The following is a 12095-nucleotide window of genomic DNA, read 5'->3' on the forward strand; positions in this document are numbered from 1 at the left end:
AGGCCCCCGGCGCGGGCGGATCAGGACGCGCGCATGGTCATGTGGATCGACGAGCGCGCGACGCGGAACCCGTTGAGCACCGCGGCGGCGAGCAGCACGACGAGCATGGCGAGGTTGAAGCGGCGGTTCTCCGGGATGGCGTCGTAGTGGTGGAGGACCCAGTCGTAGCCCCGGTCCCGGTCGCTGTTGCGGTGCGTGAAGAAGTAGACCCAGCCGTTCTGGATCGCGTACGTGAGCGGGTTCGCCCAGTAGAGCCAGATGAAGATGTCCTTGAAGCGGTGGCGCGCGACGAGGCCGCCGGAGCACGTGAGCATGACCAGGATCAGCGGCTCCGTGACCTGGGCGACGCGGATCTTGTCCGGCACCGCGAGCCCGACGGTCATGGCGACGGCGACGAACGTCGCCGCGGCGACGGCGCTGCCGAACGCGCAGGGCGCGACGCGCCACAGATCCATGGGCAGCCCCAGCAGAAAGTAGAGCCAGGGCATGATGCTCAGGCAACACAAGAAGACCCAGCTCAGCGTCACGGTGCAGCGCGCGGCCCAGTACGCCTCCGCCGAGTAGAGCCCGTTGCGGAACTCGCGCGCGACGAACGCCCTCTCTCCCGGGACGAGCATGACGGACACGCCCATGGACGACATGGCGGGCACGCTCGAGATCATGTAGACGGCGATGCCCAGGTAGACGTTGGGGCCGAAGTTGTGGAAGTTGAGCGCCGCGAACGTCCCCGTCGCGAGCGGCGCGGTGAAGAAGGCGATGCCCTGGGCCGGGTCCACCTTCCAGAGCTTGACGTTGCGCCGCACGAGCGCGAGATACTGGTCGGCGGGGCCCAGCGCGTAGGCGCCGGCCCGCGCCGCGACGCCGGTTTTCTTCGCCGCGTCGACCGCGGGGACCGCGGCCGCGGCCTCGGCCCGGGCCTGGGGCTCGACGCCGCCGCGCGCGAGCTCGACCATGACGAAGTCCGCGGGGTTCTCCAGCGGCGGGCAGGCGCGGCCCCGGCCCTCGAGGAAGGGCTTGAGGCCCGCCGGAGCGCCGCCGTAGACGGGCCGGCCGCCCGCGACGACGACGAGGCGGTGGAAGGTCTCGACGATGGCCCAGGGGGGCTGGTGGATCGTGCAGATCACCGTGCGCCGCTCGACGGCGCTGAGCGACGTGATTATTTTGGCGACGAGGAGCGTCGCGGCCGCGTCGAGGCCCGTCGTCGGCTCGTCGATGATCATGACGGGCCGGTCGCCGAGGAGGTCCATGGCCACGCTCAGCCGCTTCTTCTGGCCGCCGGAGAGCGACGGCTTGTCCGGGCCGCCGACGACGACGTCGCGCTTGCCGTCGAGGCCCAGCGACGCGAGCACGCGCGCGCACGCCGCGGGCGCCGCGCCCGCGGGCAGGCTCAGCAGGGCCTTGTGGTGCAGCGTCTCGCCAACGGTTAGCTCTGCGATGAGGGCGTCGTCCTGGGGCGTGTACGTCGCCAGGAGCCGGAACTGTTCGGGCCTGGGCAGGAAAAGGGTGCGAAATTCCAAACTTCAAAGGCTCCTATCTCGGTCGTTTTCCGCTCGTTTCGGCTGATTTTTGGACGAGCGATCATCTCTCGGAGCGCTCTCGAAGCGTGGGTACTGTTTTTGAAACGCGCGCGCGCGGAACACTCACGTTGAAGCGACGTAGAATCACCCTTTTCCTGCCCTGGTTCCGGCGACGCCTCGGCGCCGTCGACGAGGACCCGGCCTTGGGTTTCGCCCGCGACGCGGCCCCCCAGGGCGTCGAGGAGCGTGCTCTTGCCCGCGCCGCTCGGGCCCATGAGCGCCGTCGCCGTCGCGCCGGGGAAGACGACCGTCGCGTCCTTGACGGCCGCCCTGTCGGGGCCGCCCTTTGCGTCCGCGGCGTGCCAGAACCAGAGGCGGTCCGCGGCCACGGCCACGGGCGTCGCGCCCGCGTCGGCGCCGCCGTAGGTCGCCTTGTCGGCCTCGAGGGCCTCGTATTCCCCGTCCTTGGCGGGCTTCGCGACCTCGACGCGCGTCGGCGGCGCCGGGTCCTGCCGCGCGAGCGACCGGGCGCACGCGACGCCCCCCGCGGCGACGACAAAAACCAGGATGGCGAGCTCCGCGAGGTAGCAGGACCGCACGTTGCCCGGGTTCACGCCCCAGAACTCCTTGGACCGCAGGAGGTAGTACGCGGCCTCGTCCGCGTGGTCTAGCGTCACGCAGAAGATGATCTTGATGTAGTAGTGGAAGATGTTCGCCTTCTGGAGGTAGAAGAAGGCGGGCCGCATCATGTGGCCCGGGATGAGGAAGCCCGACGTGAGGAGGGAGAAGACGTGGAACGCCGTCACGAGGCCCGGCCCGAGAGTCTTCTCGAACGCGCAGCCGATGCCGAGCCCGATGACGGTGCACTTGGCGAAGTGGACGATCGTCGCCGCGTAGAAGTGCCAGAGGAGGGCGTAGGGCGCCGCCGTCGCCGGCCGGCCGGCGTTCATGCCGTGGACGCCCATGACTATTGAAGTAGTGACAAGGGCGGCGACGCACGCGGACGCGCACGCCACCGAGACGCGCGCGGCCCAGTACGCGGACGCCGCGTAGGTCCCGTTGCGCCACTCGCGCTTCACGAAGGGCCGCTCCAGGGGCACGTAGACGGCGGCGGGCGTCGCGCAGCCCAGGAAGACCGTGAAGCCCCAGAAGAGGAGCATCTCCGCCTTCGACTGGCTCCACGACTCGTCGTAGACGAGCGAGCTGCAGAAGAGCGCGACGACGACGACGATGCAGTAGGTCGTCAGGGCCTGGCCCGGCGCGGCGACCCAGATGCGCGCCGTGCGGCCGAGGAGCACGGCGTACTGGCGGCCGAGGGGGACGTCGTACTCCGCGGGCGCGCCGCCGCCGCCGGCCCACGCGTCGGCCATGCTCGCCGCGTAGAACTGGGACGCCTTCGCGAGCGCGTCGTGCTTCTCGCGCGACGCCTCCCATTTGTCGGCCCACGCGCCGGGGTCCGCGTCGAGGGCGACGAGCGCGGCGTCCGCGGGGTTGCCGCCGCCGTCGGTCGGGGCCGCGGCCGCGAAGTACGCGGGCGCGGCGTCCGGCGCGCCGGCGAAGGCCGCGCGGCCGCCCGGCGCGAGGAAGAGGACCTGGTCGAAGGTGGAGAAGAGGCCCCAGGACGGCTGGTGGATCGTCGCCACGACCGTGCGCTGCTCGTCGCGCGCCGCGGCCTGGGCAGCAAAAGGGTGATTCAAGTTCTCTTCAACATGAGTGTTCCGCGCGCGCGCGTTCCAAAACAAGCGGCCACGCGTCGAGACCGCTCCGAGAGATGATCGCTCGTCCAAAAATCAGCCGAAACGAGTGGAAAACGGCCGAGAAAGGAGCCTTTGAAGTTGGGAATTTCGCTCTCTTTTGCTGCCCTGGCCGCGGCCTGGAGCAGGTCCACGAGGTCCTTCGCGGCCGCCGCGTCGAGGCCGCTCGTCGGCTCGTCCATGAGCAGCACGGGCCGCCCGCTCAGGAACTCGATGGCCGCGCTCAGGCGCCGCATCTGCCCGCCGCTGATGCCCACGGCGCCGCCGCCGCCGACGCGTTTGTGGGAGGCGGCCGCGAGGCCGAGGCGCTCGAGGTAGCCGTCGACGCGACCGTCGTCGCCGCCCGCCGGCGCCCGCAGGGCGTGCGCGTAGACCAGGGTCTGCCGCACGGTCAGGTCCGCCAGCAGCTCGTCGTCCTGGGGCATGAGCGTCGCGAGCCGCCGGTACGCGGCGCGCGGCGGCACGGCGCCGTCGACGAGCACGGCGCCGGACACGTCGCCACCGCCGCGGCCGCAGAGCAGCCCGAGCAGCGTCGATTTCCCCGCGCCGCTCGGGCCCATGAGGGCCGTCAGCGTGCCCGGCTCGAAGCGCGCGTTCACGCCGGAGACGAGCGTCGCGCCGTTGACGACGTAGCCCAGGTCCAGCGCCTCGAGGGTCACGCCGGCGCGGCCCCCGACCTCCACGTCCGCCACGTCCTTGCCCATGGTCGTCGGCGCGGCCTGCTTCAGGACGTCGCGCGGTCGGGCAGCCCGAGGAAGGGGTCTGGGAACCTCAACACATTGACGCGATCGGAAAATACGATGCTTTTGACGTCAAAAGGTAGCTTTCGTGAGTCACGGTGTCGAGAGTTGAACGGGGCAGCCCGACCTCTGCGTCCGAACTTCAGCCGCCTTTGTCAGCTTTAGTTTTCCATTCGACCGCGACACACACCCTTCCGCGCGCCTCGAGATGTGCGCCCCGCCCGGCGCCATGCTCCACGCCGAGCCCCGCGCGCTGGCGGGGCGGCGCGTCCTCGTCATCGGCGCCGGGCCGAGCGGCCTCGTGGCGCTCAAGGAGCACCTCGCCTGCGGCAACGACGCCGTCGCCGTGGAGCGGACGCCGCGCATCGGCGGCTGGTTCGCCGCCGACGACGACGCGGCCTACGACACGCTCATGCTGACGACGTCCAACTACTTCATGGCCTACAGCGACGCGCCGCCGCCCAAGGGCGAGAAGATGCGCTACTGGACGAAGAAGGAGTACGCGGCCTACCTCGAGGCCTACGCGGCGCGCTTCGACCTGAAGCCGCACATCGAGTTCTCCACGGACCTCGTCCGCTGCGCCTACGCGGGCGGCCGGTGGACCGCGACGACGCGCGCCGGCGGCGCGGCCGCCGAGCGGTCCTTCGACGCCGTCGTCGCGTGCACGGGCAGCAACAGCGACCCCAAGTGGCCCCGCGAGGTCGCCGCGGGCTTCCCGGGCGCGCAGCTCCACTCGTCGGACTACAAGAACGCGACCCGCTTCGCGGGGCAGACCGTCGTCGTCGTCGGTTTAGGCCAGGGCAGCAAAAGAGAGCGACATGCCCAACTTCCAAGGCTCCGATCTCGGCCGTTTTCCACTCGTTTCGGCTGATTTTTGGACGAGCGATCATCTCTCGGAACGGTCTCGACGCGTGGATGCTTTTTCCGGAACGCGAGCGCGCGCGGCACACTCACGTTGAAGCGACGTTGAATCACTCTTGTGCTGCCCAGGCCTCGGCGAGTCGTCCGCGGACCTCGCGAGCGAGGTCGCCGCGGTGGCCGCGCGCGCGGTCGTCTGGACGCGGTCGCCGCCGACCATCGCGCCGCGCTTCCCCGCCCTCCTCGACAAGTTCCCCGACGAGTACGCCATCATCACGGACAAGGCGGAGGCGGACAAGTGCGCGATGCCCGACTTTCTCGAGTACATGACGACGCCGCGCGTCATGCAGGCCGCGTCCGTCTTCCTCGTCGGCGCGAACAAGCAGCAGTACTTCGGCATGATCAAGGACGACGCGAGTGCGTCGCCCGAGGCGCGGCTCAGCGCCAAGCTCATCGTCGCGGCGACGAGGGACGCGTACTACCAGAGCGACCAGGCGCGCTACATCACGAAGAACGGCCGCCCGCTGAAGCTGCTCTGCGAGGGGAAGATGAAGCTCGTCTGCGCGAAACAATTGGCCGTCGGCGCCGACGCCGTGGCCCGTTTTACGGACGTGAGCTTCGCGGACCTCGACGCGTGCGACCCGCCGCGCGCGGCGGTCGACGTGCCGAACGTCGACGCGATCTTGTGGTGCACGGGCTACACGACGAAGCTCGCCTGGCTCGCCGAGGACCTGCCCCGGGACCCCCGGGCCTGGTACAAGCACTGCTTCGCGCCCGGCTACGGCGCGTCGCTCGCCATGGTCGGCTGGGCCCGGGGCCACCAGGGCGGCATCCCGCAGATGGCCGAGCTGCTCGCGCGGTACCACGCGCTCCTCGTCGCCGGCGAGCGAAAACTGCCGGCGGACTACGCGGCGCGCGCGGCGCGCGACGGCGCGGAGGAGACGGCCTACTACCGCCTCTCGCCCCAGCTCCGGCCCCTCGTCGACTACCCGGCCTTCGCGGACTCCGTCGCGGCGCTCATCGGCTGCGAGCCGCGCGCGCCGAACCCGCTCCTCGACCCGGCGCGCTGCTTCAAGTACTGGACCTACCCGCTCTGGGCGTGCTGGTTCCGCGAGGTCGGGCCGGGCGCCGCGCCGGACGTCCTCGACGACGTCCTCGGCCGGTTCCCCGTCAAGGAGTCCGTGGCCGTGTCCCGGAACAACTCGCCCGCGCCCTTCGGCGTCTTCCCCATGCTCGTCATCGGCGCCATCTCCGCGCTGCTCCAGCTCGCGCCGTCGCTCGTGGGGCTCGCCACGGGCAAGTTCGCGCCCGGCTTCACCGCCGGCTGGGGCTGGGCCAAGCCCAAGCACCGCGTCCTCCACCGCGGCGCGGCCCCGGCCTAGGCGGCGGCGGTAGGGGCAGCGACACCCACGCTCTGTGCATAAGAAACAGACTCGGACCACAGGCGAGTCGAGGTCCGCCACCTCCACGACCACCCCGCCCGGTGCCTCTCCGAAGCCTTACTACAGCTGCTCGATGGGCACGCCGGCGACGTCGGACAGCTGGGCGTTGATGGGGTCGTTGCGGTAGTCGTCGATGTAGCGGACCTCCTTGATGCCCGCGGAGACGAGCGTCTTGAAGCAGTTGACGCAGGGGTAGTGCGTGATGTAGGCGCTGGCGCCGTCGAGCGCGATGCCCGTGCGCGCGGCGTGGGACACGGCGTTGACCTCCGCGTGGACCGTCGCCTGCTCGTGGCCGTGCGCCACGATCGATGTGTGCGGCGCGTTCCGAAAGAAGCCGTTGTAGCCCATGGCCAGCACGCGGCGGTCGCGGACGATGACGCAGCCGACGTGGAGCCGATCGCAGGGGCTCCGCGCGGACGCGAGCAGGGCCATGGACGCGAAGTACTCGTCCCAGCCCAGGCGCTGGGAATCGTCGGTGCACTTCGCGCAGATCTCCTTCACGCGCCCGAGGAAGGGCTTCGGCGCGGGCGGGGCGCCGTCGTCGCGCGGGCGCTTGCGGCTCGACGCCGCGGGCTTGCTCGCGGGCGACGCCTCGCTGACCTCGGACGGGCGCTTGCACGCGTCCATCTCTCGGCGCGCGCAGAGTTCGAATTTGCCACTACACTGCAAGTCGCGATGTTTACCCAGCGAAGCAGCCCATGATCGTGATGGTGCGCGGCTAGCCAGGCGGGGCAAGACACAAGTTTACCCAGACAGCAGCCCTTATGGTATGAACGATTAACCATCATGGTCCGCGCCGACGAGGCCCGCGTCGCGAACTTCGGCCGCGGCCCCGGCGCGTCGTCGGGCCGCTTCGCCGTCGTCGACGGCGACGTGCGCGAGCTCTGGAAGTCCTGCGCCGGTCTGGAGGCGGCGGCGCGGGCCGCCGAGGCGAAGCACGTCGTCGACGACGCCGCGCTGGAATGCCGCGAGCTCGCGCGGCGGCGCCGCCGCGCGGCCCAGCGCGAGGCGCGGCGCGCCGCGCGCGACGCCGCGCGCGTCGGCGCGTCGCTGCGGCGCATGGAGGACGACGACTACGGCGGCGAGCGGCCCTTCACGTCCCGGTGGGGCGGCGCGCAGGCCGTGCCCGTGCGCCACGACCGCTACTCGCTGTCGAAGCGCGGCGGCGGCGTCGACGTGAAGCGGAACCTCACGGGCGCGGAGACCGCGCGCCTCGCGCTCGCCAAGTACCGCGACGGCGGCGCCGGCGTCGCGGACGAGCCCGCGGCCGCGGCGCCCGCGCCCGCGCCGGACGCCGCCGCGGCGGCGCCGGCGGCGGCGCCGCGCGTGCGCTACCTCTACGAGCTCGGGCGGAAGAAGCAGCGGTCGCGCGCCGTCGCGGGCGACGAGGACGCGCGCGTCTACGCGTGGCGCGCGACGGGCGCGGCCGCGCAGGGCGACCCGGCCTGGTGCGTCGCCCGGCGCGCGCTTACCGCAAACGAGACGCGCGGCGGCTTCGACGCGGCGCGGAAGGCCTGGGAACCGCGGCCGCGCGCGCCGGCGCCGCGCGCGGCCGACGCGAAGACGCGCGGCGTCGTCGTCTGCGCCGCGGGCTGGCGGGGCCCCGCGGCCAGGCACGTCGCCGGCATCTTGAAGGTCTACGCCTGCCCGCCGGGCCCGGCGGACGGCAGCCTCGTGACGCGGCGGAAGCGCCTCGTCCACGAGGGGCCCCTCGGGCTCCACGTCGACGGGGCCGCGTACGCCGAGACCCGCGTCGCCGCGGGGCTCCTCGACGACGAGCTCGACGTGCTGCTCGTGGTCTGGGAGGTCGCGGAGGAGCGCGCGCCGCGCGCCGTCGCGTCCGTCGAGTTCCGCGTCGAGGACCTCGAATTGGACGTCGGCGACGCGGACGCGTTCGCGCGCGGCGACGCGCTCGAGGAGCCCTGGCGCTGGGTCGACCTCGCGCCCGCGAAGGCCGCGATGAAGCTCGCCGTCGCGCGCTGCGCGCCGCCCCACGAGGCGCCGCCCGAAGCGCCGGAGCCGCCGCGGCGCCGGGCGCGGCCGCCGCCGCCGCCCGCCGCGCTCACCTTCGTCGGGCTCCGCGCGGCGCTGCCCGCGTCGCTCGCGCGGTCCGCGCGCCTCGACGTCGCCCTGCTCGTCGGCGCGGGCGTCACGCGGGCCGCGGCGGACGCGCGCCTGGACCTGCGGCCGGGCGAGCGCTTCGTGTCCTGCGGCGTGCCCCGGAACGCCGCGCTGAAGCTCGAGGCGCGCGACGCGTCCGGCCGGAGCCTCGGCGCGGCGCTCCTGCGCTTCCACGGCGACGTCCTCGGCGGGACGCGGTCGGCGTCGCTGCGGGGGGGCGTCCCGGGGGCGCGGGCCGTCGTCGAGCTCGCCGTCGCGCCGCTCGGCGACGCCGCGGTCGCCGCGCGGACCGGGGCGGGACAAGCGCGCGAAACTTCCGGGGCTCCGAGCTCGGTCGTCGTCCACTCGTTTCGGCTGATGTTTGGACGAGCGACCATCGCTCGGAGCGGTCTCCAAGAGTCGACGCTTTCGAAACGGCGCGACACGCGCACGTTGAAGCGACGTCGCATCGCGCTCTTCAGGCGCGGACCGCGGACGTGCCGCGCGTCGCGGACGGCGACACGCACGCGCTGGCGCCGCCGGCGCTCCGGCGCCTCGTCCTCGACGGCGCGCGGCTCCACGTCTTCGACGCGGCGAAGCCCCTGGCGGCGCTCCGGACGCTCGACCTACGGGGCGCGGAGCTCGAGGACGTCCGCGTCCGCGACGCCGCGGGCGCGGACGCGGCCGCGGTCGTCGTCGCGCCGGCGCGGGGCGACGCGCTCCTCGTCGACGGCGCCGGGCGCGGCTTCCCCGGGCTCCGGGACCGGCTACGCGCGGCGGTTCAATAATAAAGGGGCGCGCTACTTGGGCCCGCGCTTGACGAACGGCCGGGGCTTCATGACCTGGACCTCGAGGTCCTGGATGGCGTCGGCGATGTCGGCGGCGTCGTCGAGGATCGCGTGGTACTCCGTGAGGTGGGCGGCCTGCGTGCGCATGAGCCGCTCCGTCGTCGTGGCGACGCGCGCCGCCTCGGCTTTCGCGGCGTCCGCCTTGAGGAGCGCGAGGTCCTCGGGCGGCGGGCGGCCCTTGCCCACGTCCGCGTCGACGACGGCGGCGTAGCGCCAGTAGAAGTGGCTCTCGGCCGTGACGAGGCCCGTGGACCCCGGCTCGGCGAAGAGCTCCTCGGTGATTTTCGCGTCGATCGCGTCGTCGTCGACGAGCCAGAGCGCCGACTCCGCCTCGAGGGCGGCGACGAGGTTGGCCTGGCGCGCCCGCCGCGCCGCGCGCGCCGCCTCGGCGCCCGCGACGGCGCCGCCGAGGCGCGCGCGCCGCGCGGCCCTGGCGTCTTCGCGCGCCGCGGCCTGCGCCGCCGCGCTCTCCGCCGCGCGCGCCGCGCGGACCTCGCGCTTCGCGGCCTTGGCCGCGGCGAGGCGCGCCCGCTCCGCCTCCTCCTCCGCCGCCGTGTCCGCGACGCGCGCGAGCTCCGCGGCGCGCCAGGCGCGCCGCTCGTCCCGGAGGGCCGCCGCGTAGGCCCGGCGGTCCGGCGTCGGCACGCAGGCCATGACGCGGCCCTTGGCCGGCTCCGTCGCCTCGTCGCTCAAGGGACGGGCGCCGAGGGGGCGACGCCGCGGGGCCATCGCGGCGAGGCGACGCGCCAGCATCATGTTTTGCGACCGACGACGGGCTAATGTTGCCGATCAGCTTCTCTGCCTTGCCCTTTTGCATCCGACCGCTAGCGGGCTGCCTCGCCTGCCCGCCGCGCCGCAGCGACCGACGCGCAGCGACCGCCGCGGCAGCAGCGAACTATGGGCGAGAAGACGAAGAAGAAGGGCGACAAGAAGGCGAGCAAGAAGAAGTCGTCGAGGTGCGTCCCTTGCGTCCCACGCGCACCTTATGCAACGCACGTGACCTTTCAAACGCGCGCAGCTCGTCGTCGACGGCGCGCCGCAAGTCGAGCGCCGCCGTGGACACGTCGGCCTTCGAGCGCGCGGCCCACGAGCTCGCCGGCGCCACCGCGAAGATCATGGAGGTCCACGAGCGCCAGAGCGCCGCGTTTCCGTTCGGCGCCGGCGCTCCGCCGGCCGCGCCCGGCGACCCGCACGCCGCCGAGCGGGCCCGCGCCGCCGAGGCCTTCGCGCGGCGCGTCGGCGGCGACGAGGCCCCCCACAGCCCGAGCGGCCACGACCGGCGGCCGTCCTTCTCCCGGGGCCACACGTCCGTGTCGTCCGTGCTCCGCGCGTACGAGGAGGGCCGGAGGGCGGGCCTCGAGGCGACGCACGGGTCCGGTGCCCCCCACGACCCGGCGCCGGCGCACCCCGCGGCCGCCGCGCCGCCGCCGCCCGCGGCGCCGTCGCCCGAGCGGCCCCGCGCGGCGCCGGCGGCGGCGCGGGACGACGCCCCGGAGCCGCGCTACTACGAGGACCGCCGCGACGGCGCGGACCGCCTCGTGCTCCGCGACGCCGACGACGAGCCGCGGCGCCGCCGCCGCGACGACCCGGGCCGCCGCGACGACCCGGGCCGCCGCGACGACCCGGGCCGCCGCGACGACGGCCGCGGGGACCGGCGGCGCCGCGGCGCGCGCGAGTCCGTGGAGCGCGTCGTCGTGCACCACCACTACGACGACGACGAGCCGCCGGCCTACGACGCCGTCGCGCCCGCGCCCGCGGCGTGCTACCCCGGCGAGGCGCCCGCGCCGCGCTTCGCGCGGAGCCGGGCCGCCGCCGCCGTGCTCCTTCGGCCGCGCCGCGCCGCTCTACACGCACTTCAGCGAGTCCTGCGGCGCGCCGCTGACGGCCGAGGGCGCCGAGGCCGCGGCGCGCGAGGGCCACGACGTCGCGACGCTCGCGGACGCGTACGGCGGGCGCCTCGACAAGCTCCGGCAGCTCATGATGGCCAAGCTCCTGCCGCGGCGCGACCGGCTCGCCGCCGCGAGCCGCTGGGTCCGCGACAAGGGCGAGGCCTTCGAGCGGACCTACGAGCGCATCGACGCGGAGACGCGGCGCGACGCGGACGACGTGCTCGGCCGGCTCCGGGAGGCGCGCGACGCGCGCGCGGGCGAGCTCGACCGCGCGGCGGAGCTGCTCCGGTGCGACGTCGAGGCCATCGACCGGCTGTCCCTCGAGGCGTCGAACGCGGGCGGCTCCGACGGCGGCGACGGCGACGTGCCGGCCATGTCCATGGTCGGCTTCGTGCACCGCTTCTCCGAGCTCTGCCACGAGGTCGAGGCGCTCGCCGCGCGCGCGACGCCGCGGCTGCCCGACGCGGACCCGGACGCGGCGCTGCCCCGGGAGCTCGGCGACCGCCTCGAGGCCGCCGCGGCGAACCGCGGCTGGGCCGAGGCGCTGGACCTCAAGGACGAGATGCTCTGGGAGCTCGCGGAGCGGCTCAAGGCCGGCGAGGCCAAGCTCGCGTCCGAGAAGGAGCTCACGGACGAGTACGCCAAGGAGATCGCGCACTGGGTCGAGCTCTGCCGCGAGCTCCAGGCCGAGCTCGACGGCGCGAGGGGCGTTTCGGACCGCGACGACCGGCTCCGCCGCGACCACAAGCGGCTCCTCGCGGAGTCGGGCCTCGTCGCCGACGAGCTCAAGGACGCGCGCGCGACCATCGCGGCGCTCAAGGAGGACCTCGCGCGCGCGACGCGCGCCGCGGACGCCGCGGCGCCCGTGGCGCCCCGGCCCCGCGACTGAGGGCGCGGCGGGGGAAGGCCTGCGGGTAACGCAAGTGGCAACGCGGCGTCGCCGTAGA

The 12095-nt window shown here is 73.9% G+C and overlaps 3 protein-coding genes across 3 annotated transcripts; 1 reads left to right on the forward strand and 2 right to left on the reverse strand.

The window, feature by feature from the left end:
• Window positions 1-956: 956 nt before the first annotated feature.
• Window positions 957-3975, reverse strand: ABC32 (putative ABC transporter; the record flags this gene model as incomplete). The annotated part of the gene is made up of 2 exons (XM_009042627.1): window positions 957-1488; window positions 3719-3975. Coding segments are annotated over 2 exons (789 nt in total), but the record flags the coding sequence as incomplete, so codon positions are not given.
• A 265-nt stretch (window positions 3976-4240) lies between these two features.
• On the forward strand, window positions 4241-6251 carry AURANDRAFT_67173 (hypothetical protein; the record flags this gene model as incomplete). The annotated part of the gene is made up of 2 exons (XM_009042565.1): window positions 4241-4799; window positions 5002-6251. 2 exons carry the CDS (start codon window positions 4241-4243, stop codon window positions 6249-6251), a joined length of 1809 nt encoding a protein of 602 aa, XP_009040813.1.
• A 120-nt stretch (window positions 6252-6371) lies between these two features.
• Window positions 6372-6938, reverse strand: DCD1 (putative deoxycytidine deaminase; the record flags this gene model as incomplete). Its single annotated transcript, XM_009042626.1, has 1 exon — window positions 6372-6938. The coding sequence occupies one exon, from the start codon at window positions 6936-6938 to the stop codon at window positions 6372-6374; it is 567 nt and encodes a 188-aa protein (XP_009040874.1).
• Between the last annotated feature and the right edge of the window lie 5157 nt (window positions 6939-12095).

Source organism: Aureococcus anophagefferens (genome assembly GCF_000186865.1).
Source record: "Aureococcus anophagefferens unplaced genomic scaffold AURANscaffold_34, whole genome shotgun sequence".
In the NCBI taxonomy this organism is placed as follows: Eukaryota; class Pelagophyceae; order Pelagomonadales; family Pelagomonadaceae; genus Aureococcus; species Aureococcus anophagefferens.